The 27546-nt window shown below is 38.9% G+C and overlaps 1 protein-coding gene, 1 long non-coding RNA gene and 2 pseudogenes across 2 annotated transcripts in view; 1 reads left to right on the top strand and 3 right to left on the bottom strand.

The window, feature by feature from the left end:
* The window catches only part of LOC148347408 (uncharacterized), an 88276-nt gene that overhangs the window by 3697 nt on the left and 57033 nt on the right, over nt 1-27546 (top strand). The gene's annotated exons all lie outside the window — the stretch shown is intronic.
* Nucleotides 246-27540, bottom strand: antxr1c (ANTXR cell adhesion molecule 1c). Its single transcript, XM_088324213.1, has 18 exons — nt 27039-27540; nt 17756-17827; nt 17323-17394; nt 16974-17055; nt 16816-16846; nt 16662-16735; nt 16473-16541; nt 16141-16221; nt 15805-15865; nt 13892-13990; nt 13742-13811; nt 10054-10132; nt 8163-8258; nt 7974-8012; nt 7733-7831; nt 6992-7156; nt 6260-6340; nt 246-2871 (listed from the first exon to the last, which is right to left on the bottom strand). Exons 1-18 carry the CDS (start codon nt 27203-27205, stop codon nt 2620-2622), a joined length of 1689 nt encoding a protein of 562 aa, XP_088180339.1. The 5' UTR covers nt 27206-27540; the 3' UTR covers nt 246-2619.
* Nucleotides 3324-3479, bottom strand: LOC148347415 (U2 spliceosomal RNA; annotated as a pseudogene).
* LOC148347414 (U2 spliceosomal RNA) lies at nt 3653-3742 on the bottom strand (annotated as a pseudogene).

The following is a 27546-nucleotide window of genomic DNA, read 5'->3' as shown; positions in this document are numbered from 1 at the left end:
ACCTCTCTCGAAGCCATTTTTCTGTCAGGTCAGTGAGTTTCAGACTTGGTGTAACATGAGACTGAGATGAAACATCAGAGCATTCCCAACTTTTCTATCCGTCAGTCAGTAAGAAATAAAGGATAAGAAAATCGCCAGGGAGTGAAAACCAAGTAGCCGTAAACGTATCATCAATTATATTAGAGAAAAAGAGCAAACATCCTCTACTTTCCTTAGTAAGCAAAGGAGAAAAACTCAAGCGCCTCTCAAAATATGTCATATTAAAGCCATCAGTTTAATTCTTTCATTCTTCACGTATCAAATTGCTCACAAAATGATGAACCCATTACAGACCAGAGAGACTTTTTGTTTTAGTATACACTCAGAGTAGAAATGGCTGATTGAAGCTTGGAAGATAACCTTTAATGATACACTTCAGAAGATCATACCAGTAATGAAATCATACATGTCTTTCAAATTTGCTTCAGTACTACTTTTTCATACTGCACCCGTAAAACACATGTACAGTACTGTATTTTCCGGACTGTAAGTCGCAGTTTTCTGGGGGTGTGACATATCCTCCGGTGCGATTTATGTTTTTTCTTTCTTAATTATGCATTTTCTTGACTGGTGCGATTTAAAATCCGGAGCAATTTATAGCCCCAAAAATATGATAATCATTAAATGTCTCTCGTTAATGGTATTTTTTCCTAATGGAATTCTTGCAGAATCACCCCAAAATTTCCATGGATATTTATCGCGCTACTTCATTAGAACATTTTCTATCCTAAATCACAATACGATATTGCAGCATACATATAATGTATTTCTTTGTATTTACTCATTAAGTGCTTTCAAATTCACTGTCAACATAAGTCATTTTTCAAAAAAGAAGACAGGTTGTTAATGATATAATCAAAATAAAATGATTGTAATTTTCAGAGACAAAAATAGGCAAATTAAGTATTTCGAGTTGTAATTTGATAGTTGTAATTTGGAATGTCAAAGAATGAAGCACATTTTCTGCAAATTGACACGGCAACAGTTCATGTGTATGTATTTTGTTAAACCATTGGCAAAATAAAATAATAGACAAATACATGAAACAAATAATAGATTGCAATTTGACGCATTCACGGCAAGTTGCAGTGACAATAAATCGTAACTTTGATTAATACTACCATTCTCTGCCATTGATGGCTATCGACAGTCAAAGAGAACATGCAGGGTGATGATTATGAAGCTGATAGGCTGATCGTCTGGCTGGCAAGCTTGTTATATACTGTGCACACAGTGTTTATGTTGGTGGTTGGACACCTTGTCGATCATTCAAGTACTCTCCTCTATTTTGGGTAATAAATTAGATGCTCTGTGAACTGCCCTGCAGTAGCATTGTGACCGTGAACGATATAAAAAATGTCAACATACAATACAAAAGTAGAGAATCAGGATTAAGTCAGAAAAAAAACACGAGGAGAGTCATTAACCTGATTTATGGCAGCTTGAATTCTTGAGGTTTGAATTGTGCATATGGTGACAAAAACACCATGTTGTGTTCCAGCCGACTATGTGCACAGGTTTACATACATAACCTAAACCACCAAAATAACATATTGTATGGTGTAAATCATATCATGTGTTACTGCACAAGTACACAATCCTAACCCTCAAAGAAAAACAAACCAACACAAAACGCATCACGAAAATATAATGCAAAATTACACATAACAACATAAAAAAACCCTTCTGCTCATTTCCATGTCAATTTACAAATATCTGTTTTCGAAAAGATGTTTCGTGAATTGCATGTTGTTGCCTACTAGTAAAAAAACATGTTGATCGTGTTGACAGAATAGCATTTGATCTAACTATCATTGGCCCACAAACCAATGAATTCCAGAGTAAAAACAAAACAAAAAAACAAACAGATTCCAAACGCTATTCACTTCGATCCTCTATGGCAAAGGCACAACTCAGTAGTTGAAAAGAAAACACCCAATAATTCATATTTATGACTGTTTTGTTGGTCCCAAAAGATTTTGCTGGCCTGCAACAATCGTCCTGTTTTACAGTTCCCTGCACCACCCCTTTCGCTTTGTATAAAATAGATCATCAAATACCTAAATGGTGTACAAAATAATGAGAACATCGACTTACATCATATCCAGAAAATAAATGCTGAAAAAAATAATGGGGTGGATTGAAATATTTTTTTGATTTTTTTTCTTTTTGTTATCCATACATTTTATATAGCTTTCTGCCTTTATTAAAAAAAATGTAAAGTTATCACTTTTGGTGAAAAACACTTTGCAAAAGAGTCTTTAAGGCATCAATAATAATTTGGTTTGACAGTCTTGCTCATACAAAATGAACCAAAAAAAGATTAGAAGCCGTAGATTCCCAGGCTGGTGGATTGACTTTTGACTGAAGTGAACAGAACGGTCAGTCGGTGCCTCAATAATCATTTGGTTTGACGGTCTTTCTCTTACAAAATGAACCCGAAAAATTAGAAGGTAAAGATTCCCAGGCTGGTGGACTGACTTTTGACTGAAGTCAACAAATGGTCAGTCGGTGAAGTCAAAACTGGTCCGTAAGAGAGGCATAGCTGGGGTAAGCAGTCGGGGATTTTACCTGGATCATTCATGGTCGCAGGGAGGGTGGCGGACGTGATGGTGGGGGACAGGGTAGCCCAGGGGGCTGGCGTGATGGCGGAGGACCAGGTGGTAGTTGGACTCCAGGTGGTGCTCTGGCTGGGGGGCTGGAGCTGACGGGGGAGTCTGGGGCGTGGCCATAGTCAGGTGGCAGCGGTGGGGGCGTGTGAATCGGGGTGCGTGGTACTGACCTCGCCGGTTGGGTCCCACTTTTTACTCTTGTGAAGTTGATGCACCGACCCTGAAGTTGAGTGAACACAAAACAGTTGTCTAGAGTTTAACAATGATTTCAAGGTTAAGTAGAAGAGGTAAGTATCCTATTTGACAGGACCCCCCAAAAATAGTCCTGTCATGTTTTTCCTACATAAGATGTACAGGACTAAAAGGCACATAAAATTGATACTAAGGAAGACCTTCCGTCTGTACAGGTGCATAATAGCACATTAATGCAATGTATTATTATGTTCCACCAAAGAAAATCGCAAACAATTCTATGCAATAGGAATCAAACCCCAGGAGTGGCGGGGAGGGGAGGTTTTTTTTTTAAGGGTTATTGTTCTATCTTCTTTATCCAATATCCATTATCCGTTATCGGTCAGTTCATAATACGCTGCAGAGCCTAGGAGCCAGGGCTCTTACTCTCAGCCTAAAGGCCAAGCTAAGGTCCTAGCCTTAAAGCCTTGCTGCGATCATTGCATATACACCGTTCCCGGAGGTACTGCAATACCGGGCCGATGTGTGGAGTGGACAGAGCAAGCTCTTATTCCATCTCCGGATTGCAATAATCAATGATCATGGCTGCGATTGTGAACCACCTTCACGATCGCAGCCACATGGCGTCAGAGTGAGAGGGGGGGGGGATTTTTTAAGGGTTATTGTTCTGTCTTCTTTATTCATTATCCATTATCTGTTATCGGTCAGTTCATAATACGCTGCAAAGCCTAGGAGCCGGGACTCTTACTCTCAGCCAAAAGGCCAAGCTAAGGTCCTAGCCTTAAAGTCTTGCTGCGATCATTGCGAATGCACCGTTCCCGGAGGTACTGCAATACCGGGCCGATACGTGGAGTGGACAGAGCAAGCTCTTATTCCATCTCCGGATTGCAAAAATCAATGATCATGGCTGCGAACAAGCCAGCCTGGCGGTAAGAGAGAAAAACCTAACCTACACACGCTGACACTTTTAGAATCTCATGGTCAGCTAGCCGTCACATGCCGACACATCTAGATTCTAGTGAGAGGGATTTTTTAAGGGTTATTGTTCTATCTTCTTTAATCATTATCCATTATCCGTTATCGGTCAGTTAGATTCTAGTGAGAACGCCAACACACCACCATTATTCCACCAGATGTACAGTCAACATATGAAATGGCATCCATCAAGATGGCGGTGCGTTGGGTAGACGCTGCGGCTCGGGCTCCAGTTCGTCTTTTGTTTTTCAGTGTCCCCTGATCCCTCTTATTTTCCCTTCGACTCCCTTAGCATTTACAATAATATCCACTACATCCCGAGGGATATACAGAGACCACCGGATCTCCCTGGAAGATTTGCCGCCTGCCGACAATGACAACGACGGAGCAAAGGCTGAGCTAAGCTAAGAAGGCGACCAGACAGACCAGCGCTCCCAAACATGTTCAACCAACGCCAGATCCACAATGAGTGAATTGAGCTGCGGATCGCCACCAACAACGTCCGGAATTGGAGGACTTTTTTTTTGTCTTGGCTTTCCCGACGCCGCATTACATCTCCGGCTCGAACGAGACGAAGACTCCGGTAAAAACGGGGGTTGGAGACTACGCGCTACAATAATAGTGGAACCATTGACACACACTGCTCACTCGATATGGAGTTTCTAGCTATGTACCGGGAGAGTTAACTGTGGTCTTTGTTTGCTGTATACTTTCCACCGCTAACAGTTTCACCGGATGCTAACGTTAGCATAGCGCTAAATCTACTGCCCGCTGCTAAACAGCAGCTTGCACACCCCAACGGAGCTTTATCGTCGACGGCGACTTTAATCGGGCATGTTTATGGACTGTACTCCCAAATCCATTCAATTGTGGACTGAGCAATTCGGAAAAACGCTGAACTATGTGTAATGTAAGATCAAACATTCGGTTGTGTCCGGCCACTATGTTTGACCTTTACAATCATTGTTTGAATACAGTATTACTGCAAAACCTTGTATGTTAACGCATACCTATAATGACTGTATACGTTTCCAAGCTTATCCGCGGTATTCTGTGGTATATAAGGCGCACTGGATTATAAGGTGCACTTTCAAATTTTGGGGCTAAATTGTGGTTTTAATAGTCCAGAAAATATGGTATGTGTTTGTGACGTTGTCTGCTTTTTTGTGCCACTGAGTAACGCTCTTAACATTGTGGGTAGATCAGAAATCTTTACAGCAACTTGTCACAAATAGGTCTTTTTTGTGTGCCTGTGTGCAGTTGTCTTTTTTTGGTTTGTAGCTCCACCTCAGGCATGCTTTTACGTCAACATAAACATTGTGGTTTGAAGGGGAGGTTGTTGAGTTTAAGAACAGAAAAAAAATCCATCGCTGTCCGTAGATTAGGCTTTCAGACATGCAACAAAGCTTAGTACCGTGTTTTAGATGTATATATTCAGCCTTTAACACCCAAAACCAGAATAACTTTATGAAAAAATATGGTTCGTTTATTTAAATTTAGATGGTTGGTTTATTTTTAAAGTCCATGATTTGTCAGTTGTACTAATCTTTCTTCAAATACTTTTATATGTTCCAATTTAATCATTCAATTTCCCATCGAAATATTTGATTGATTGTTTGATCTTCCACTCTTACTTTCATCTGTTAATTTTTTTCATTAGTTCAATTTAAACCTTAATACATCAAAACGTTGTCCATATGCCATTTCAAATCATGCCTTCCTTCACAAAAATGTTCCAACAATTATTCTTTCCGGAATGTCTCATTTACAAGGGTTTTCTTGGCTTTGATAGCACCTACAGTCCTTTTTATCCTTAGAGACCAAAAGTCGCCATTTGCTTGCAACCTGGCATAGCACAAAAAATATTTGACTTCCTTCACTGGCATGATGCAAAGTTCGCATTTAAAAATAAATGTTTCCACTAAAGTTGTATGCGTTTTAAAATGATGGCTTACAATATCTCCAGGCGCACTTTTTTCCCAGGCATTAGAATGCTGTATTTAACTAAGAGTGGAAACAACTCAGCATCTTTGAATGTAATCGAAGACGTGTTACCTGAACTTAATTTGGGGAAATCTTGTTTCATATTACTCTGTCCAATAGCTGGAATTCATCAAATAAATAATGGTGAACAAGTGGGCAATAAAGATGCCACGGAATGCTTGTTCTTGTTGAGTCAACAGCTGTTTTGTTATCACAGTACATTACATGGACATAGATTTTATACTCAAACTGCCCTCAAACCTAACTCATTGGAACATGTCTCCGTGGTTTGGCATGACATTTTCAGTGTTGACATGTCGATGGGTGACTTTTGGAAGCCAAGTTTGAAGAACCACTTTTGCTTAGTGCAGGATAAAGAAGAAGGTGCTTGAACTCAAAAACAAAATCTAGCAGGACGTAGGAAACGATAAAGCACACGCATCTGATAAGCAACTTACATGATCTCCGGGCTGGGGCCTCATCAAAGAGACCTGGTCGTATCCGCGACGAAACAATGCCCAGATAGCATCCAGTTTACCCTGAATGAGACAGGTGAGATGGGTGTAGAGTTTAAAAACTTCAAAATGTTTTTTCCTTACAGGTGAGTCAAGTCCGTGCTTAGTGGCTGGACTTTTTCCTTCTGCTGACTGTGGTGTGTTAACTTTAGCCATGAATCATAGCAGTGCAGGAGTCATACAGAGGATGTTACAGTTTTACAGAAGATGCAATGTGTACAGATAACAAGAAGCACCGCTTTCCCCATGAATGAACTGTGTTATAGTAACAGAGCTCTTTTCACACCCTAAAAACACAAATACCACGGAGGCCAGGTCTAATAATGACAGAGTGTTTGAAGTGGATTGTTGTATATTTCTTTGGGTATGTTGGAGGAGACCCACTCGTTTCCCTTTGTTTTGGGAAAACATCACTACTTGAATCATTTAAGTGGAAGGAATTGGACCCATCTGTTTGTCGAGACATTCTCAGTTTTATGGAAAACATTTGCAAAAGCTAAAAAAAGGCATAGTCAACAAGCTGTTACTTTGAATGAAGTAGAGTACAGTATGCAGAATATTGAGGACATTTACTTTCATCAAATGAGATTATCCTGAGGTTGGGGTCGTTATACAAAAACATATGAAAAGTATGAATAAAAGAACAGTTGTGTGGCTAGTGAAATGGTCTTTTACCCTGATGGGTGTGTACCACTTCCGGTTCTGAGGCTGCTTCTTGGGAGATTTCTTGGGTTTGGGCTCGAAGGGTTCGTATTCCTGTTCTGGCATTTTCACCACCGCATTCTTTGGTTTTTCCAGCTTTGCCCCCTCCTCTGTGGAGCCTTTTCCACCCCAACGTACCTGAAACAAGACACGACTGGCTTTTATCACTTATTTTTTGACCACTGCCTTGTATGTTTTTTATCTCATCTCATCTCATCAGCTGCACCGCTTATCCTCAGTAGGGTCGCGGGCATGCTGGAGCCCATCCCAGCAATCATCGGGCAGTGGGCAGGGGACACCCTGGACTGGTTGCCAGCCAATCGCAGGGCACACGGGGACAGACAACTCACTCGCTCAGTCACACCTAGGGACAATTTGGACCGGCCAATTCACCTGAAATGCATGTTTTTGGAATGTGGGAGGAAACCGGAGTGCCCGGAGGAAACCCACGCAAGCACGGGGAGAACATACAAACTCCGCACAGTAAGGCCGGGAGCTGGATTTGAACCCACTCAGGAGGTTCCCACGACCTAAGAACTGTGCCGCACACGCGCTAACCACTGCGCCGCCGTGCTGCCCCTATGTTTTTTATTTTTATTTTTAATTGAGCACAGCACAAACAATAAACACGGCATCAACCACTAATTTACTAAAGGGAACTACAAAATATTTGCAACGAACAAAAAAAAATGTTGCCATTAATATGTGTCATACCTCCATTCTCTTGATCCCACCGATACCTCTACCCCCATAATATGAGGCATCAACAGTGGGCCACTTCTTCTTTGGTAGACCATCTTCATCATCTGACTCCTATAAAAGCCAAAAATTAAGTTTGCATTTAGTATAGTACAATAATCGAATCAACTCATTATATTGTGTAGCTGTTTTGTCCAGTGATTGTAAGTGATGCACAAATGACTTGACCCGCAATTCAGCGTGTTGAAAAACTTACGGGTTCAGGAGGAGGTGGAGGAGGAGGTTCTTTAATAACCTGATAAAGGAGCACAAGGTTTACAAGAGGTAAAACAACATGATTTGTTTTCACACCTCTGTAGCTTCTCCTTTTGAGAACCCAGAGAGGTTATGAGAAACCTTTTGCCGAGCTAATTTCTCAACAAATGTTTCCTATTTGGGTTCTTACCACCGTACAGCACAGAGGCCAAAACCACCACATGAGCAGCAGGGCCAGTAGAAGAAACAACACCAACAGGGTGATGAGGAGAATGGTGCCATCAAACTGTAAAAGACACAGCCAAAGCATTATTTTAAAAAACAGTTATCGAGGAAAGAAGGACGGCAAATGGAAGAACTTTCCGTTGCAGGCATGATCTTATCCAAGACATTGTCCAGAAGGGTGCTATATAGGAATCCAGATCATTTAGCCTGCTTTCATCATAGTACATGAAAAAGCTGTTTTTATTTTGGCATCACTTCTTACTCAAGTTGTTGATCTGTCTCCTCTACAACATTTTGAAAAACCTGCGTGCAACGACCCAATAGCTGTATTTAAAATGGCAGGCTTCTGTAACCTTAAGTACAGCGTTAAAAAAATACTATTTTTTAATTGTTTTAATGTTTGCATGGACTAATCCAGAAACTGGAAAGAAAAAAACAGAAACCTTCAATGGTTTTTACTCATAGCTTACGTCAAACAAGTTTCATGGGCTATGTACATGAGAAAGTAAATTGAGATGAAAACCAGATGTAGTCTGTGGATACGTCCATGAGGAAAAAAAACAACGAAATATGATTCCTTCAAATTAAGACCACAGGTAAAGAAAGTAGTATATAGATATGCAGGGTTCCTGCGAATCGTTGAAGAGTCTTAAAAGGCATTGAATTCATTATTCTAAATATATGGCCTTATTTGGCATTAAAATGTCCAAATTCAGTTTTCGAAAGCCTTAAAACTGTGAACACATTAATAAGATGTATATTTGTTTGAACTTAAAAGATTTAGTAACATTTATCAATTGTTTTTTTTAATAATTCACCGACTTACTTTCGTGGCAACATCGCCTAACCACAATAACGGAACTATAAAAACTCGTGGTTTCAGTTGGGCCTTTCAGAGTAGACACATGTCTTAGGTCTACCCATAATACACATGGCAACATCGAACAGAGAGATTTACTTTGTAACGTAGGAAAGTGTACAATTAATGAGAAGTGGCTGTCTGACGAACGTTTTTTGCCATGGCTAAAACCTTCACCAGGTGATGTTTACGAGGCATGATGTATTGTTTGCAACGAATATTTGTGTTGTTATGATGCTCTGTGTTTTTTTTGTTTGATTCCAAAAGGCTTGACCAAGTCTTGAATTTAACTTGCCCCAAGCTGTAGGAACCCTGATATACAATTACAATGGTGGTGATGTTAAACTCAACAAATAACGTTTAAGACTTTAATTATGTATAAAGGCTGTCTTCAGGCTTCCACGACAGTGATCATACTATATTTTTTTTCACTTAATCACAGCAATTCATGTAATCTAGGAGGCCCCTAAGTGAATCCATCATTAACTTAGAGATGCACATCGCCCTGAGCCATGTATGCTTGGAATTATGGACCGCAGACGAGAATCAGATGTTGGTCGATTTAAGCCTGTGTTCCTTTTAAGCATGGACACAGACTATTTATTAGAAATCAACAATTCCTCCGTCATAGAAAGTCGGACAACACCAGGGACCGATGAGCTACAGTATTTCCGAAAAGTTGCATAATACGTTTCTGGGTTCCATGAAATTTGCTGATTACAATGCACTTGTCTGAAGCAATATGACTCCTCTGCTTTCGCACAGCATCATTTGGAATTTTCAATATGACTGTAACTGTTACCTTCATCCACGTTGATTGGCCAATTTTATGGACTTCTAAAATTGTTGATTTACATAATTTACTAAAACACTCTAAGGATATGAGACTGTTGTTAAAACAAACAAAAACAGTTGACTGGAAAACTAACCACACTCTCTAAAAAAAGACATGAGCACCCTTCTAGAGACAAATAAAAAACAAGAAGCTACCACTTACACACTCTGTGGTGGTTATGTGCACATTGCTGCTGATGAAAGACAGACCGTCGTTCATAGTAACTTGAAGATAAATCACTCTGCAACAAAATAACAATGACATTTTCATTTAGGCATGTCAGGAATGTTTTTTTATTTAGAACTATCAAGATATAACACACATTTGCCTTTGACAAAGTACAACTAACAGTTAACCATTAACAAAAAGTGTGAATTTGTTTCTTACCTACAGTACTGCAAGAATTAAATAGGCCACCATGATTTATTTTTACCTATTTAAGACAGAGCTACAGAAAATAAACAAAATTTAAAGTCCAAGTTTTAAGGATCCAGAATGACTGCCAAGAAAGTTTATTTTTCAGAGTGATCCATGCAAAAACATGAAGTACATTTAAATAGAAATTGTTATGATTATTGGTTAACTTTGACAAAATACAACAATTATAAAACTTTGAAAAACAAGTCAAAGAACCCTCTATCTGCTAAATCCTTTCCTTCTACAAAGGTGGAAAAACAATTCTGCGAAATCCCTGTGCCCTCAAGTGACGCGTCTGCACCAAGTGCCTAAAACATGTGGACGAAATGAACATTATGGGCCCCTACCCCAAGCGCCCCACTTGTTATGTTCTGACAGGAACAAATGAAGGTGGAAGAGCTTTAGTAGATGGAAAACAGGCCACAAAGCTGATAAACTAGATTTGACATTGACACACAAATATTGTCCTGCTAAAAAAAATGTAATAAAATACTAAGGTTTATGTGTAGAACCAAGCACAATCAACTTGACATTGTCATTAGGTCACTGAGTGCTATCGACGTAATAGAACATAATTTTTGCGTTGTGTTTCACAGGGATAAATATGACAAATCAAAACTTATGTAAATGACATTTAAAGGTACATTATTTAATATTTGATCACTAGGTGTCACTATTGTATCATAGGAAACAAGTCCTACAAAGAAAGGGAAGAAGAACTAACCACAGAGAGTCTGTTGACCAAACAGAAGCCCATCCATCCATTATCTGCACCGCTTATCCTCAGTAGGGTCACGGGGTGCTGGAGCCCATCCCAGCTATCTCCAGGCAGTGGGCAGGGGACACACTGAACTGGCTGCCAGCCAGTCGCAGGGCACACAGAGACGGACAACTCACTCGCTCAGTCACACTTAGGTACAATTTGGACTGGCCAATGAACCTGAAATGTGGGAGGAAACCGGAGTTCCCGGAGGAAACCCATGCAAGCACGGGGAGAACATGCAAACTCCGCACAGGAGGGCTGGTAGCTGGATTTGAACCCATGACCTCAGAACTGTGCCACCGTAGTGACCGCTCCAGGAAGTGGTGTTTTTAGCTATAAATACTTTTAAGTTTTTATTCTGATGCAGATTTTTAAAACGATTTCCCATCATATTAACACAGTTTGGCTTTCTGTGATCCCCAAATTAAAACATTAAGTTTACAAAGTTATTTGTAGGCAAACATACGTTTTCGTTGAAAGTGGAAAAACGTCATTCGTGACTAATTGCTCATCACTCTCCTCAGAGCACCCAAAACCTTGCTTCCTTGATTCACTCCGTGCAATACATCGCACTCCATTCCACCAACTGCAGCCACATAACAACCCAAGTACCTAAAGCTTTCAACGTCTTCCAGCACCTGTCCATGCAACCTTATTTCTAACGTCATGCCCACTCCATCACCTGAACACTTCATCACCTTACTCTTCCCAACATTTACACATAACTTACGCCTATCACATACTCTTCCAAACTCTGTTACCAACCTTCTCAACGTTTCCTCAGAATCAGCCACAAGCGCTGTGTCATCTGCAAACGCCTATCACATACTCTTCCAAACTCCGTTACCAACCTTCTCAACGTTTCCTCAGAATCAGCCACAAGCGCTGTGTCATCTGCAAACAGCAACTGACTTCCCTGCCACACCGTTCCACTGTTATCCATCATCTCTACACCTCTGCCAAATACTCTTGCATTTACCTCTCTCACCACGCCGTCCATGTACACATTAAACAGCTATGGTGACATCACACACTCCTGTCTCACACCAGTCAACACAGGGGATCACTCACTTGTCTCACTCCCTACTCTTACACGTGCTCTGCTGTTCACATAAAAACTCTTCAATGCTTCCAACAACTTTCCACCCACTCCATACATTACCATCACTTGCCACAACGCCTCTCTATCAACTCTGTCATACGCCTTTTCCATGTCCATGAAAGCTAAATAAACATTCTTACCTTTTGCAAAATATTTCTCACACACCAAGATACATACTGTCCCTTTAACAAGCCCCTGGCGATCATCAAAAGTCAATATGTTTTGGTTTTGTAAATTGTTTCCATATTCTAATCCATCCATCTATTCTAATCCTGATCTTATTTTTAAATAAATGTTGCTCTCCTGAAAGAAGATTGCATCTTTTTTATGTTGGAATAGTGTGTTTCCTGTGCTCAAGCAGTGCATGAATATTTTTAACTACGTCACATGATTTAGAAAATCACTACGTGATGCGCAGTATTTGTGGGTGATTGGCTTAATTAAATGTGGTTTGGTTAGTCGCGTCTCATAGACCGATTGTAATCAGTGACATATGTGCTAATGTATAAGTCCTCTACATTAACCAAACCCCAATTTTCAAACATGTTTATCTACTTATTTAGATTTACTTTCTGCTTCATGAGCCATGGTGAAGGATGACAAAAGCAAATTGATTTTCAGTAATTCACTTCCTGTTCATGGTCATGAATTGGCTCAAGCCTATTTCAGCTAACACAAAGTGAAACGTTTTTTGAATGTATATTTACGGAACATGAGAGCTGTACTCATATCCAACATATTTCCATCTGGATACATTTAAAAAGCCCAAAATATCACACTGAATCACAAGACTATGGATCTCCCTCATGTGAAGCACCCTTCCCTCTTTTCAACAGGGATTCAGACATAAAAAATGTTTTTAGCTCAACATTCAGGCGGGCATCTAATGGTTTGTGGGCTGTGAAGCCAAACCGTGGCAGCAAGAGTTCAGAAACAGAGAGGAGGAACCAGGGGCAAGGCGATGGTCAGAGTGTCAGATGTTTAGGTGCTGATGCATGAAGCCATGGAAAGTTACAGAGGGTTTTCAACTTGAGTTTGAGGCAGGAGAACTCTTAATTTTATGACTTTTTTTGCCAAGGCATCAATCATGAAAACTTCACTGTGTGATGTATGATGACATTGTTCCAGAATACCACTACCACATTAATCTCTTTAACACAATTTGCTTTAATAAGAAAAAAAAGTATTCAATCAAGGAACTTGAAGTTATTATGGACTCGACAAAGGGTTCTTCTAAATAATAATTGTTTTGTGTGAGTGTATAAAAACTTGACTGCAATACATTTTTGTCTCTGTTGGTTACAACTTATTTTAACTGTGGAATTGTAATTCAAGACAGACACAGAACAAATGTACATTTCTTCACATTTACTGTAGAGCTGCTTATACGTTTCTAAGCTGCCCTGGAATTTAGTTAGAAAAAAAATAGGGTTAGGTATTATTTGTACTTTAAGGTCTTAGTGAAACCAACTCGTTTTGTTCTATGCTCCCAGGAAACATGTATGTAAACAGGTACATGACATTTAGCACAGCAATTACAACAAAGCTTTTTGAAAATAGACACTTACTTCCCAACTTCATCAATGACAGGCGCAGGGCACAGTAGGAAAGTGTTTTCTACACTGGCAGGCTTCTCGTCTAATCCATCAACAAGGAAAATATTGATTTTCCCAAGCATCTTACATTCAATTAAAATGTTTCTATCGGCGTTTACTCACTGATTGTGACGGTGTCGTTAACTTTAAAGCTGCAACGCACCTGGTTTATGTCCCGGCCATGGAGAAAACCATTGCCCCTCACCACAACTTGGAAAGTTTCTGTTAAAATTCAAACATTTTGGACTAATTATATTTTTGTAACAATATATATATATATATATCATCTCATCCCATTAGCTGCACTGCTTATCCTCAGTAGGGTCGCGGGGGTGCTGGAGTCCATCCCAGCGATCATCGGGCAGTGGGCAGGGGACACCCTGAACCGGTTGCCAGCCAATCGCAGGGCACACAGGGACAGACAACTCGCACGCTCATTCTCACCTAGGGACAATTTGGACCGGCCAATCCACCTGAAATGCATGTCTTTGGAATGTGGGAGGAAACCGGAGTGCCCGGAGGAAACCTACGCAAGCACGGGGAGAACATACAAACTCCGCACTGGAGGTCCGGTAGCTGGATTTGAACCCACACAGGAGGTTCCCAAGACCTTAGAACTGTGCCGCACACGCGCTAACCACTGCGCCGCCGTGCTTATATATATATATATATATATCCACAGCGCCGCCATGCTTAGAGAGAGAGAGAGATAACCTTCATCCACAGTCCATGATTCCCTCTCCTTAGCCCATTGCAGTCTGTTGTTTTTTTTGTGTTTAAGCGTCAATGATGGTTTCCTTTTAGCTTTTCTATATGAAAATCCCACTTCCTTTAGGCAATTTTGCACAGTTCTGTCACATACATTGACTCCAACTTTCTCCCATTTGTATTGTTGTGCATTTTCTGTTTTTAAGACATATGGCCTTTAGTTGTTTGTCTTGATGCCTACATGTCATCCTTGGCCTAACAATACGCTTGACTTTAAGAACCTTCCCATGCTGTTTCTACTTGGTGCAAATCTGGGATACAGCTGACTGTGAACAGTCCACATCTTTGGCAACCATACGAGTAGAGTTACCTTCTTCAAAAAATGTAACAATCTTGGTTTTGGTCTCAAGAGACATATTTTTTTGTTGGAGCCATGATTCTGGCCAATCCGCTTAGTCCAGGAGCCCTCTTAGGTGTGATAACTGCGCTGTCTTTAACCGCTGACTAACGAGCAGACTTAATCTAAGCCAGGTGCCCAATAAAGTGAAGGTAATTGACTGGGTGTGGCCTTATTTCCTACTCAAAATTGACAGATTCCATGTTTTTTTTTCTCAGAATTGAGTGATTGCGTGTGTATTTCCTGCACTTGCTCTATTGAAATTAACATTTTACTACCATTGCATTGTTTTTTCTTAATTTCTATTAGTGTCTCTGAATGCTAATATGTTTCACCTTGGAATAACCATACAAATGTTTCATGTTTGTGATCTGAGTTTTTTTCTACAGAATGAAATGTCTGTGAGTGAGGGTTTTTCCCAAGACTGGTAATTCCATATTTTCTGCTTGGGGTTGTACAAAACAATTTGAATTGCTCCATCATAATAAAATAGTTGGGGATCCAATGAACAAAGTTCTTCCCCCCCCGTTTTTAATAAGGTTCAATCCACCCCAACCAAACTCAAGACAACAGAAAAACTCCAAATAGCTTTCCCTCCAAATAGCTTCCCTGGACAGGGCTGTCTCATATGTTATCTCATGCTGAACTTAGTTTAATAGTTGTGGCAGAAAAGGAAACTCTTGCACAAGAAGGTCGAATTGGTCAAGATTTTTTGTGGTCATTTGAGACGTAAGATTGGTTTGGAACAGTGCAGACTAACCAAAGTCACAGACTCTGTGGCCTGAGCTTGAGTTCCTGAGAGTATCTATTAAGTTACAGATTGAATTGAGACTGAAAGTGAGGAATCACAATAGTGTAATAATTGTATCTTAAACTGTATTTTTAACTCTGTTAGTCAATATGCAGCATGGGTGCATGTGTCAGATCTCACCTCCTGCGCACACACTCGAGGGCTCAGCTGCTAATATCTCAATGCAAGATTTCTTGATTATCTGAAAGGTGGAAAATGGAAAAAAAAAACACTATTTCATCAAACATACTTTACAGTGCATGTTCCGGTTTGGATCTCACAATATATAATTTAAGTTTTAAATTATAAAAATTATTACTCTTCAATATATATATATATATATATATATATATATATATATATAAAAATAATGAAAATTTTAATTTTCAAAACCATATAATTGTGAATCCAACGATAACAAAGGCTACAGGAGCATACAAGCCTTTCTCACAAAACACAATTTTTGGCTTTATTTACCGAGTCGATAACACCCTGAAGGGCGTGGAAGCCTCCCAAAACAGGGAACACATGTTCGATGGTGTCTGCGATGGTTGCCAGCTATGATTTTCCATCACATCAGGTCGGAATGCAAAGAAGTAAACAGGTTATAATCATTTTAATCTTAAAAATATAAAATAGTCACTTTGCTCGGTGTCAATGATAATGTCAGAACACATTTACAGCTCAACTAGTTCTCAAAACAAATATAAATATGCACTTTTCTTTTCTAGCTCTCTTCTCTTGATCTAAATTGTTTATTGTAGTGCTAACAAGTGGCCAAAACAGCCTAACAGTTATCCATTTGTTACCTGTGTCTCATTGAAGTCTTTAACACCAACACAATACACAATGGCTCCAAGCGATCTCGCCCGCTCTGCCTGTTTAAAACAAGGAATTATTCCCAGAAAAAAACAAGCCATCAAACAACAGGTATCGCCTGGCTTCCCGAAAAGTGCAACACGTAAAATTCTCTGCCCCTTTAACAGTGTGGTTGCTACCTCTTGCTGTGCGGTGATGAGTTGATGCTCCTGCAGTTCTCCATCTGTCAGTGCGATAATTACACTGGCCTTGCCTGGAAAATAAGAACAGTGATGGTGTAGCCACAACAAAATCTGTTTATTTTTGGTCAATTATTTGTCACTTGGTGCCTACCAAAGTTTTCTTGGTATATCTGCTCGTTTGCCTTTAATGAGAAGAGTACTTGATCAAAATGTGCTGAATGAACTCAAAATTTAAGGTTTCTGTTTTTCTTTCTGTTCTTAATTGATACCCTTTATAATAAATACGGAGCAAATGTTTTATTTTCCTACCCTTTGCAGTCCAAGGTGCATAAATGTGTCTCCACCTGGTATCTCTCTTTTAAGTGCGTTCAGCCCCTTTTGGATGTCCACTCTGCAAAAAAACAAAAACACGTCCACAAAAAAGCCAATCGGTTTCACCCAGTAACAGATAAACGGTCGCATGCGTTTATTTACAGCGGTGCGTCTTCGGAGGAACATCTGCTTTCACTCTGGTGCCATGCTTTGAATTAGGTTTGCTGAAGATTGCTTCCTGTTGCGTGAGAGCATGCGGCATTGCGGTGTCATGCGGTTTTTGGCTTAAGCTTCCTCAGCTATCTATGTAATAATTAAGCAAATCAAAAGTGCATGTTTGTCTTACCTTTTCTCTGTAAGTTTTAGGATAGTGGATGCTCTTGAAGAAAATGTTATGAAGGACATCCTTAGCATAGGACTGTTAGGGGAAAAGAGAAAAGATTGACCTTCTAAACTTTTATTTTTTAAATGACCTCAATGACTTTAAAGCTTTAGCCACTCCTGCTAACTTTACAACTGAACTTGCTGAAACATTAGCCCAAGTGTTCAAACACATGTAGCGATGGAAGGAATACATTTAATTTTATTACTCTGTCTGTAATGTGTATGCACGTGTGTGTTACTCCATGGAGGATTTCAGGAAGTTCATTGCGGAGGAGAGACATCTTCAAAGTGTCCAGAGTCGTAAAATAGTTTTATAAGACCTAATTCAGTCCACTTGGAAGCCTTCACAAAACCTACTCTTACTGGTTCTGTTGCTAGCATCATCATCATTTTACCTTTTGAATTTCTCTGCTAAATTTTCCACAAAGTAGTAGATTTCATCCCAGTGATTCTGCACGCTGCCAGATCTGGAACACAAAAACAAAATGCATTCTAAATGTTTTTGGCTTTTTTATTAAAAGAAAAAAAACACATCCGCAACTTAGTTTCTATTCATTAGTATCTTGTGAAAGATAGGTTAGGATTTGTCGTGGCCAATTATGACCTAAAATATCCGTGAAGGCCCTTACATCACCCAGGGGGGCCCTATGAAACTCAACTTAAAGTGGATATAAAACACTATATGGGCAACAGTGCCTCTGGGTGTAGTGTTTATCATTGAAAGTTTATAAAGAATATAAAAAGAAAAGTACCAACAAAAACCAAGCAATCGTCATATCAGTAGTTAAACTCTGCAAAAGAGATGACAAATGGGAAATGAGCTAACCGGCTGCGGTAAATCTACAGATGACGCCGACTCTGAGACGAGTTCAAAGAAGATCTATTGTTTATGTAGGTGCTAGCTGACTGATTCAAGAATATTAGCTGAAAACGCATCAAAAATGTGTGTGTTTCTGTATCTGTCCGCAAAGGACAGAAGGTCAAGACTTTGTTTCCCTTGGTGCTTGCTCGGATTTAGGACCGTAATTTAAACCGAGTGCAAGTTTAGACCTGATAAAAAGTAGTCTCTTAGAGATTGTCCTAAGTGACTGTTTTTTTTGTTTGTTTTTTTTTTGTGGGTGTGCTTTGTTTGTAACTGAAAAGTATTTTCTAAGATCAAGGGTTTGGGTGATAGGCCTAAAAATAAAATCATTCGTTGTCATTCGAGCTAATTACCTTTCAAATAGTTGAAAAAACAAAATAATATTACATTTAATAAAGATAAAAAAAAATTAAAAAAAAACATTAATTAATTATATATTTTTGTGGGGGAAAAAAAGATATTCATCGTCCAACATTAACAACGTCAACCAAATCATCAACTTTGTTACTGTGATGTGAAACAAAACAAAGGCCCATTATGGAGATTGTACCTTTGCTGGAAAAACAGTGTTTCGATCAGCTCAACAATGGTATTGGACTGGACCAGGAAGTTGAATTTTCAAGAGACAACCCACACAATTCCATGGAAAACTTGAAGAACTTTAAATTTTTTGGGGTGAGGCAATACACCACCCACTTAACATCAACTTCTAACCGTACTTTCGCTGAGCTCATTGCTCGGGGAGTTCTCGATTGATCGTTTTTGGCAACCGACTTTTATGGCACAGAGAAGTCTTTGTCATACGTCACATCCATGATGAGCTGAATGACTCGAATCATGTTCTCAGAGAGGACAACAGTGACAGATTACTGCAACGCTCCTCCTACTCGACTGAGATGTAAAAATCCCCATCCAGACCACACATGCCGTAAATATCTCAATGAGGTCTTCCACAATGACACAACTCCATGAACTCTTCTATAACAGCCAATGTTCTACCTCAGCGTTTTGTCCCTTGTTCCTATAAATCGCCCTCCTTCTCCCCCCACAGACATCAAGACTTTCTGGTAATGCTGACCTGACTAAGGAGGACAAGACCATGTAAAGATAAACTTTAAATTGAGTCAGTGCACGTAGAAGATTGCTCACTCAGCCCCACAGATGTTTCAATGTTAAAATGATGCATTTTTTTCAGCAACTAAATTGATTAGTCATACATATGGAGGATTGTTTGCAAATTACTTTCCTTGGATCACTCCTAATGTTATAAGTGGCCGCCATCGTGGGACTGAGGTCTAGCTTGCGATTTCTCTCACCTGTTCAAACACTGCTGGGGAAAGGAAGCGGTCTGCTGTGCACGACTATTATTTTATCTGGAGTGCCCATCCCCGACTAATTTCTTCTGAAATCATCTTAGTGGTTTGTGCCGAGACTTAAATTTAAGCGGTTTGGGAGGCTGTCAAAGGTGAGGGAGCGTCAGAATGTGCAGAAGAAGCGTTTGGGGCCGACTAACATCATCAAAACCTAGAAGAGGTAGATGTTTGTTTTTTTTTTTTTTAGTTTTTAAATGTGCGGCTAAATGTTGAAGATGTAATAAATGAGGCCAAATGTGACTTGGACTTGATGTCCCCCAGGACCTTTTATTGTGTTCCCTTATTAATTTTTATGAGATCATTTTGTATTTTTCAGTTTAAGAAACTTCCCGATCTTGAAATGTTATTCCTTTGTGGGAGAGCAGTTAAATGGGTATATATTATGGTTTCATCACCAGGCAACTCGATTTCACGGTCACTGACAGTCATAGCACCCGGTGAGCAGAGAAACAATGTTGCCCAGCATTTTCTCGCATGTCAGAACATCGATGTTTTCAATGTGAAGGACGCTGTCTGTGGGATTACAAACACATTGAGAGTGAGGTAATGTGAAAATCTGGCCTGGTAGATAAAGTGTAGCACAAGCTTCTTTCAACACAGCTCTGGAGCAAAGAAGTCAAAACAGCTGGAACTGGTACAGTGTTGTCGTCTGCTTGTGATGTGCTTGCGTCCTGACCTTATCTAGCTGAGTAGGCAAAACACTAGCGTCTTGATGCGAAAAACAAAATGAGTCAGATACTCTTAGACCTGGGGGAGCCTGGATGTACAAATAAAAGAGAAAAACAAATGAAGAAAGACTGTGGCGGTATTTCTACATCGTCAGATAAAAAACTAGAAAATAGATTGTTGTGAAATCATTGTTTTACACCATGGAAAGCAATTTGTGTCTCTTGTAGATTCTGTAAGTTTTCAGATGATGTATTCACTCCATCTGATGCGGACATACTGTGTTATAATTGATTGATTAATCACTGGAGTGTTTATCAAGAAAAGTTTACTGAGTAAGCCCTGGTTTGTCGATTTGACCTGAATTAAACAAAATAACTGCAAATTCTAGAATTCATAACTAATGATGTTTCTCTCTTTTTCTGGGACACAATTGCCCGCTTGCAGAGTTGTGTAAATTGGACTCCAGTTTGAATTAGCTGTCACCAATGTAATAGTAATTTTGCTAAATTATAATTCAATCAATTCCACACAATTTTGTAAGTTCTATTACAGTCATGGCTTTACTTACTGTGGACTATTTGGGACATTATGTACAGTATCTCTGGCAAAGGGAAAAGTAAAGGTATTGGGGACCTTGTCATATTCCCCAAACGATCTTTTTGATGTTTAGCCAGACTGTTTAGGACGTCTGTGAATTTGGATGACAGCATGTGGGGAAAAAAGGCACTGTTGGTCTGAATGCTTTTGTGGTTGGGTCTTCATTCTCACGCATCAAAGTATGTAAGAAGGAAAAATAAAATTTCAAAAATCCCTACAGCGACCAAAGACTGCTGTCTGCCGTTCCAGCTGGGCCTATCCAGACCACCCTAGCCTGTAGCCAATAATGGTGCTCCAGTTCGACTGACTGGGCACAAAGATTTGTTTGTTTAAAACCACTAACCTACTTTTTACAGCGCGTGCTACGCTATAAGACTTTACTGCCGAAAGGAAATAACGACAAAAAAGTGCACGTAGAAGGACAATTACAGAAAAATAGAGATGTGGTGCATTATCAATATCACAGAATATGCTGACTACAATATAGGAATTGTTACTTTCAGTTTGCTTGTTTTTGGACCAGAATGCAAAAAAAACTTTTTTTTTTTGCATTCTGGTCCAAACCTTAATCTAAAGTTAATGTGATTACCTGCTGTTATTACAAGCGTTTGTGTGTGCCGGTGCATTTGTCTGTGTGTTTTTAACAAGGCAGTAAAATGACTGCTCCTATACTAGCTATAATAGCTTTTACAATTCTCTTACTTCTTACTTGGGCAACTTTAAGTCAATGCTCCAAGAAAACTTGTGTTTTAGTTATTTTATCCTGACGGCATTAGCATTTAGTGCTTGCATTATTTTGAATAACTTTCACTTTATGGTGCAATCCTGAAAAATACTGAACCTACAATCAAAGTTTCAACAGTTTGAAAACAGATTCTTCGTACTATCTAATCTAAAGCGCAAACACCGTTAAAACTAATAAGAGATTGCAAGCTGTTCTGGCTTTTATCAAAAGGTATTATACATATGGAAATACTTTGTGGTTGCATGACGCCATTCCACATATAGCCTGGTTCCAATGTACACAATCCAATGTAAGGCCAAATAAGTCCAAAGATACGGATTGACTGTAACAAAACATTTAAATGCAATAACACAATCAATTTGCAGAACTCCGGCTTGAGCTACCAAATAATTTGATGCAATCCTTCAGATTAGTATTTAAACCTACAGTAATCCCTATTTGGAGTCCAAATATTCTGTATATTCTTTGAAGCACTGCCCGCAGTGTTTTTTGGGGGGGGCTTCACATTTAAATTCCAAAATACGACTTCCTTGCATTCCCTGTTCCATATGGAATAATCCTGATTGATGTTGTGTCTGAAAAAAACACCCCATGAGACTGGCAGTAGCTTTAGGAAGATTACTCGAGAGTTTCCTCTTGTTAAAGGTCCACCAGCCATGTCTGCACAGTTTTCTCCCTCATGAAGTCCTCGAGAGCTAACCAGAGCCGCAAAGTCTATCAGCGCTATTCTTAGCGTGTGTCTGTGTTTTAGGTAACAAAGCAAGTCAACAATGTCCACATCTGGCCGGCAGCCCCGTGTTTTAGGTTTTGATGCCGCCGTGCTACAGATGCTTGTGGGCGCAGCACGTCAAACATAACTCTGTGTGGTTAGAAGATTGTATATTCCTGATAAAGACATGCGCCCGATGCATCAAGACGCTATGTCACGAAAGCATCAAAAAACAGAACTCTGCAATGGTCTGCCCTACTTTTTTTGTTGGGAACAACTAAGATTTTCCATATTCAAACCCATAGTCATGACATGCCATTTTATTACATAGACCTTTTTTCTGCAGTTGTACAAAAATGAGTAATAAAGATACAAGGATGCACACAACTTTAACCAATATTAGAATTTGACACCACTCAGAATACAAAACTTAATAACATTGAGTTAGGTTTAGCAGCTAGTTTTCTTGTGATTCAATTTTTTTGGGGCTTTGAATAGAAACTCTATCCAAAATGTTATAGTTGAATATAGAAAATGTACAACTGACTGCCAAGTTTTAATGAGCATGGCAAATGTATGTGTGTAAATATATATATATATATATATATATATATATATATATATACATATATATATATATATATATATATATATATATATATATATATATATATATATACAGTGTTCATTTTACCTCTAAAAAGTGATGGGTCCCAGGGACTCTCACGCTCAAAAATCTATGGTTCCCAACAGAGATCTATGGATCCCCAAAATTTAATGTTATCGAGGTTGAAATTGTAAATCGGTGACAAATATATAATAAAAATCTATACATTCATTCAGTTTTAATCATCACAGTTGATTGGTAATCCAAATCAGTTATCACTTCAAGATTTTTCAGTTCACAACCATATTGTACATTATACAAAATAATATTGCTGAAATAATTATATCAATCCATATTTTCATTCCGTTTTAATCATCAGTTAATTGGTAATACGAAGCAGTTATCACTTCAGATCTTTCAGTTCATATATTCTTCGTGGTTTGCTGTCCCGCCACAGTTGTAATGCCTTCTCATGGTCCAATCCGTTATCATCCTCCTCATAGCGTAACCAGGAATAAAATTTAGTCCATTTTGGCAAAAAAGTCCTTTTCTTGCTAGGAGTATTCTTTTGTTTATTTTCTTTCGTTGAATCGTTCGCTTGAACACACGTGTTTTCCTTGCCTCCGCGATCTTTCAAAGAATTTCCATACCTGTCAACCTCCACGGCTCCATGCCCTTACAAAATGTTGTATTTTCCCTTACAAAATGATCTTACACCATATTTTCTTCAAACTTGTTTATTTATGTAGTTTAACATGTCATATTGTACATGTGTTTCATTATATCATATATTGTTAATCAACATTTTGTTGTGAGATACTGAGTTGCTCGACATGAATGAGGTTTATTATAAAAGAGGTTCCAAAATTAAGTTCACCGTAGAAGGAAAAAATACATGCAAATATAATTAAGTAGAATTATACATTTTCTTATTCAAATTATTAATTCATTTTCTGCATCAAATTATTGTTGGTAATATACCGATTAAAGGGATATCCACAAACCTGTCTTTTTTTTCATTTTCTACTTTTATACTTCCTTTTTTTCTTAACTTTTTTATACAACATAATTCGTAATATCAATCATCAAAGCAAGTGAGCCGTTTAAGAGCCGGCTCTCTTTAATGAGTTGAGCCAAAAAAGCTGGTTCTCTAGAAAAAAAGACGGACTTCCTTTCACTACACAACTCGTTTGACTTGATTTATTTGCCGTTTCGTGACAGTCGGTGTATACCGGATGGTACCCATAATTGACAAATTTTCTTGCGTTTTTCCGTACGGATTTTCTTGTACGTCGTACACGTTTTAAAATGCATAATAAGTGTACTTTGTACGGCAAAAACGTACAGGTTGACAGGTATAAATTTCTCCCCCGCTTTTTCGTGCCGGAATTATTGCCGTTGTTATCACTTTCTGCATTATGTTTCGACTTATTACTGACACTGAAGAAATTACCAATTTTGTGTTGATTTTCACCTTCCCTCGACGACACCCACCACAACAATGACGTGATCACGAAGTGCCGAGATCGGCGTGCAGACGAAAACTCAAACCGCAAAACCAAAACAACAATGGCGGATCTGCCTGACGAAAAGTTTGGAGTGCGGTAAATCTTTGTAGTAATCGGGTAATAATGACAATTTTGTGTCAAAAAATTTGTGTCCCGGGACGCACGTTGATTTGAGACTATGCGTCCCTAGCAAAAATGATGCGTCTAGGACGCAGGGACGCGGGCAAACGAGAACACTGATTATACACACATATATATATATATATATATATATATATATATATATATATATATATATATATATATATATAGCCGGGTCATACCTAAGACTTACAACATTGGTACTCATTGCCTCCCTGCCTGGCGCTCGGCATTAGGGGTTGGAATTGGGGGGTTTGGTCACCTAATGACTCCCAAGACATCAGTTGGGTTGAGCGAGTGAGCTGGGAATCCCCTCCTCTGTATCAGTCTCCCAGAAAGAGTCAGAAATGTGAATATGATCTATGACTCCAGCTACCTCCCCTAGTGGGAGATTATGGCTCTGGTATATATTTATATATATATATTTGTTGGTCTGTTTTTGTAAAGGGGTGAGAGCTTATAAGCTATGCTTCTGCTAATTTGTATTTTGTTTTCCCATCCTTTGTTTTCTGGTTTATGTAGCGTCCTCATTTGTTTTTCTATTTGACATGTTCTTGTTTTGAGAAAATGTTTGACAATAATCAGGAAGCCTTGTAGTACTTGTAATACATATTTAGAATAAATGACATCAACAACACATCACAGCTTGATAGGGATGAATCAAAAGTGTATTTGATAGTTCATACCGACCCTAATATGAAAATAATGAGGCCAAGACATTGTTGTTCTTAGTATTGACCAATCTCTTTCAAACATGCTTATTATAAGTTATCGCATTACCTCTCCAATACAAAAGCTTGCCTTTTTTTTGCTTACACTAATGCTGTCTCATGAACTCTTTATAATTCCTTTTTTCTCAGGTATAGCACCTGTTTTAGCAGACAAAAACAGTCCCACAGCATGACGCTATCACCAAAACAATTCATTGCCCGAGCTAAACACATCTTAGTATTGTGAACAAAAATTCAAGTCTAATCGAGGTTATTTCAGAAGAATTCAGACGCTAATAAATGGCAAACTAGCTGATACTATTTAGGATATTATTAGAATAGCTCAGGGTTTGGGAACCTCTTTACCCAAAGAGCCACAAAAGCAAAATGATTAAAAAATAATTTATATAGAGAGACGCATAATATATAACAAGATTAAAATCAACAAATCCACCTAACCAGCCCTGCAGACAAACGCTAATTTGGCACTTTTTATTTCACTGTGTGACATTTGATGATTTGATAACAATTATGAAACAAGAATTCCAGAGCCTGTGTTCCATACAATATAAATTTACCGAATATATTTGCCTCCCTCCCACAGTTACTTTTTTTGTCCTAATTAATAGTTTCAAAACAAGGTGCGAGCAAAATTATTTCGTAAAAATTTCACAAAATACTGCAAATGAGGATACCAACCTCTTTACCTTCAGTGCAGACGGCACTGGTTAAGGGGAAGAAGCATTTGCGCACTGTGTGTATAGCTATGCCAATTCCTACTGCTTACCCCATTAAATTGGTCCTGGGTGCTTTGCTAGAGTTTTTGTGTGGTTACAGTTAGTCCTGTGGGTTTTCTAAAGTGTCTCAATAGCTAACATAGATTGTTAAATGAGCTTTCATTTAAAAGATTCTTTAGCGATGTACTACCAAAAAGGGGTTTGTTGGTGTGACTCCTTGAATGTAAACTTTAGTTGAGACTGTGCTCTACATATACTGGACCGAACTTTCTCTCTCTCTCTCTCTCTATATATATATATATAGATATATATATATAGATATAGTGTTTTCCTGGCTTTGCACGTGCTACATTTGGGGTTGCATGTAACAATGCATTATATAATTACTCATGTTCTGCTTTGTCTTCAAGCAAGATGTCCTAATAAAAAAGAGTCATATATAACTTGCAAGCCATAGGTTCTCGACCCCTGGGACAAATGATGAGGATTGGTACTTGGACAGAAAGATGACGAAATGTATTGCAACTAATGTGCATAGTGGATTTATCAATGATTATTTGCTGCTTACTTTATTTTAAATTATTGTGTCTTCACCATGTCATTTTTACGAGCCGCTGAATCCCGACTGAAAAATTTGTCCAGTGCTTGGATGTCAGGCTAGCCTTGATTGCTGACTACTTTTTCTGATTGGGGAGTTCAGATAGTGCTATTGACAGAGTTTGCTTTTTAAACAAAAAAGAAAAAAAAACAAGACAGGACACGTGCATAGGATTAAAGAAGGGGTCCTTTTCTATACTTTAATAATTCTAAATTTGACAACAGAGGCTTATCCATGGAGTCACTTCTTTTTCCGCTGATTCAGCAAACGGAAAGACCGCCTCTGCTGCTGTGTCACACCATGCACAATGGATGTAGAGATGCACATTAAAACCCTTGGCAGTCCTCCTCAAAATTCAGACTTAGTAAAAGCATTAAAAATATTTTGGATAACTCACACTCACTGAAAAGACCAGGACTTACTTGTCAAGCACAAAATAGAGGTCAAAAGCGCCTTGACAAGAACTCTCCTCCTCCTTCTCCTCTTCATCCAGGAGCTCCGGTTCTGCTCTCGCGGATGAAGAAGTCAGTAAAAGTAATCCAAAGAAAAACAGAGCAAGAGACATGCTCCACAATAATCTTGGCACCATTTCTTTTTGGGGGGCAAAAGTAATTCCTTAATGACTCGGACACAAAATTTTCTCACATCCTACCAGTCAGCTTTAGAATGAAAAGATGCATGGAAGAAAGTCTATCCTGTTTTTTTTTTTGCTAAGAAGACTAAAAATGGGGATGAACGTTTTCTGTCAAAACCTGTTGAATGTGGAGTAAAAAAGGAGGTGAAGACGCAAAGCGGTGTTGGCATAAGAACATCTGGGAACTCGCGAGACAAGCTGGGCTCAAATGTACCAGGTTTCATATTTCATCTTGAGGAGGAGAGAATGAGAGAGGGAGTCTTGGAGAGCAAGTGAGGGGAGAGGAAATGTGTCAA

Source organism: Urocampus carinirostris, chromosome 19, assembly GCF_059441175.1.
Source record: "Urocampus carinirostris isolate Australia breed hairy pipefish chromosome 19, RoL_Ucar_1.0, whole genome shotgun sequence".
NCBI classification, from domain to species: Eukaryota; Metazoa; Chordata; class Actinopteri; order Syngnathiformes; family Syngnathidae; genus Urocampus; species Urocampus carinirostris.
This window is presented reverse-complemented; position numbering and strand designations above follow the sequence as displayed.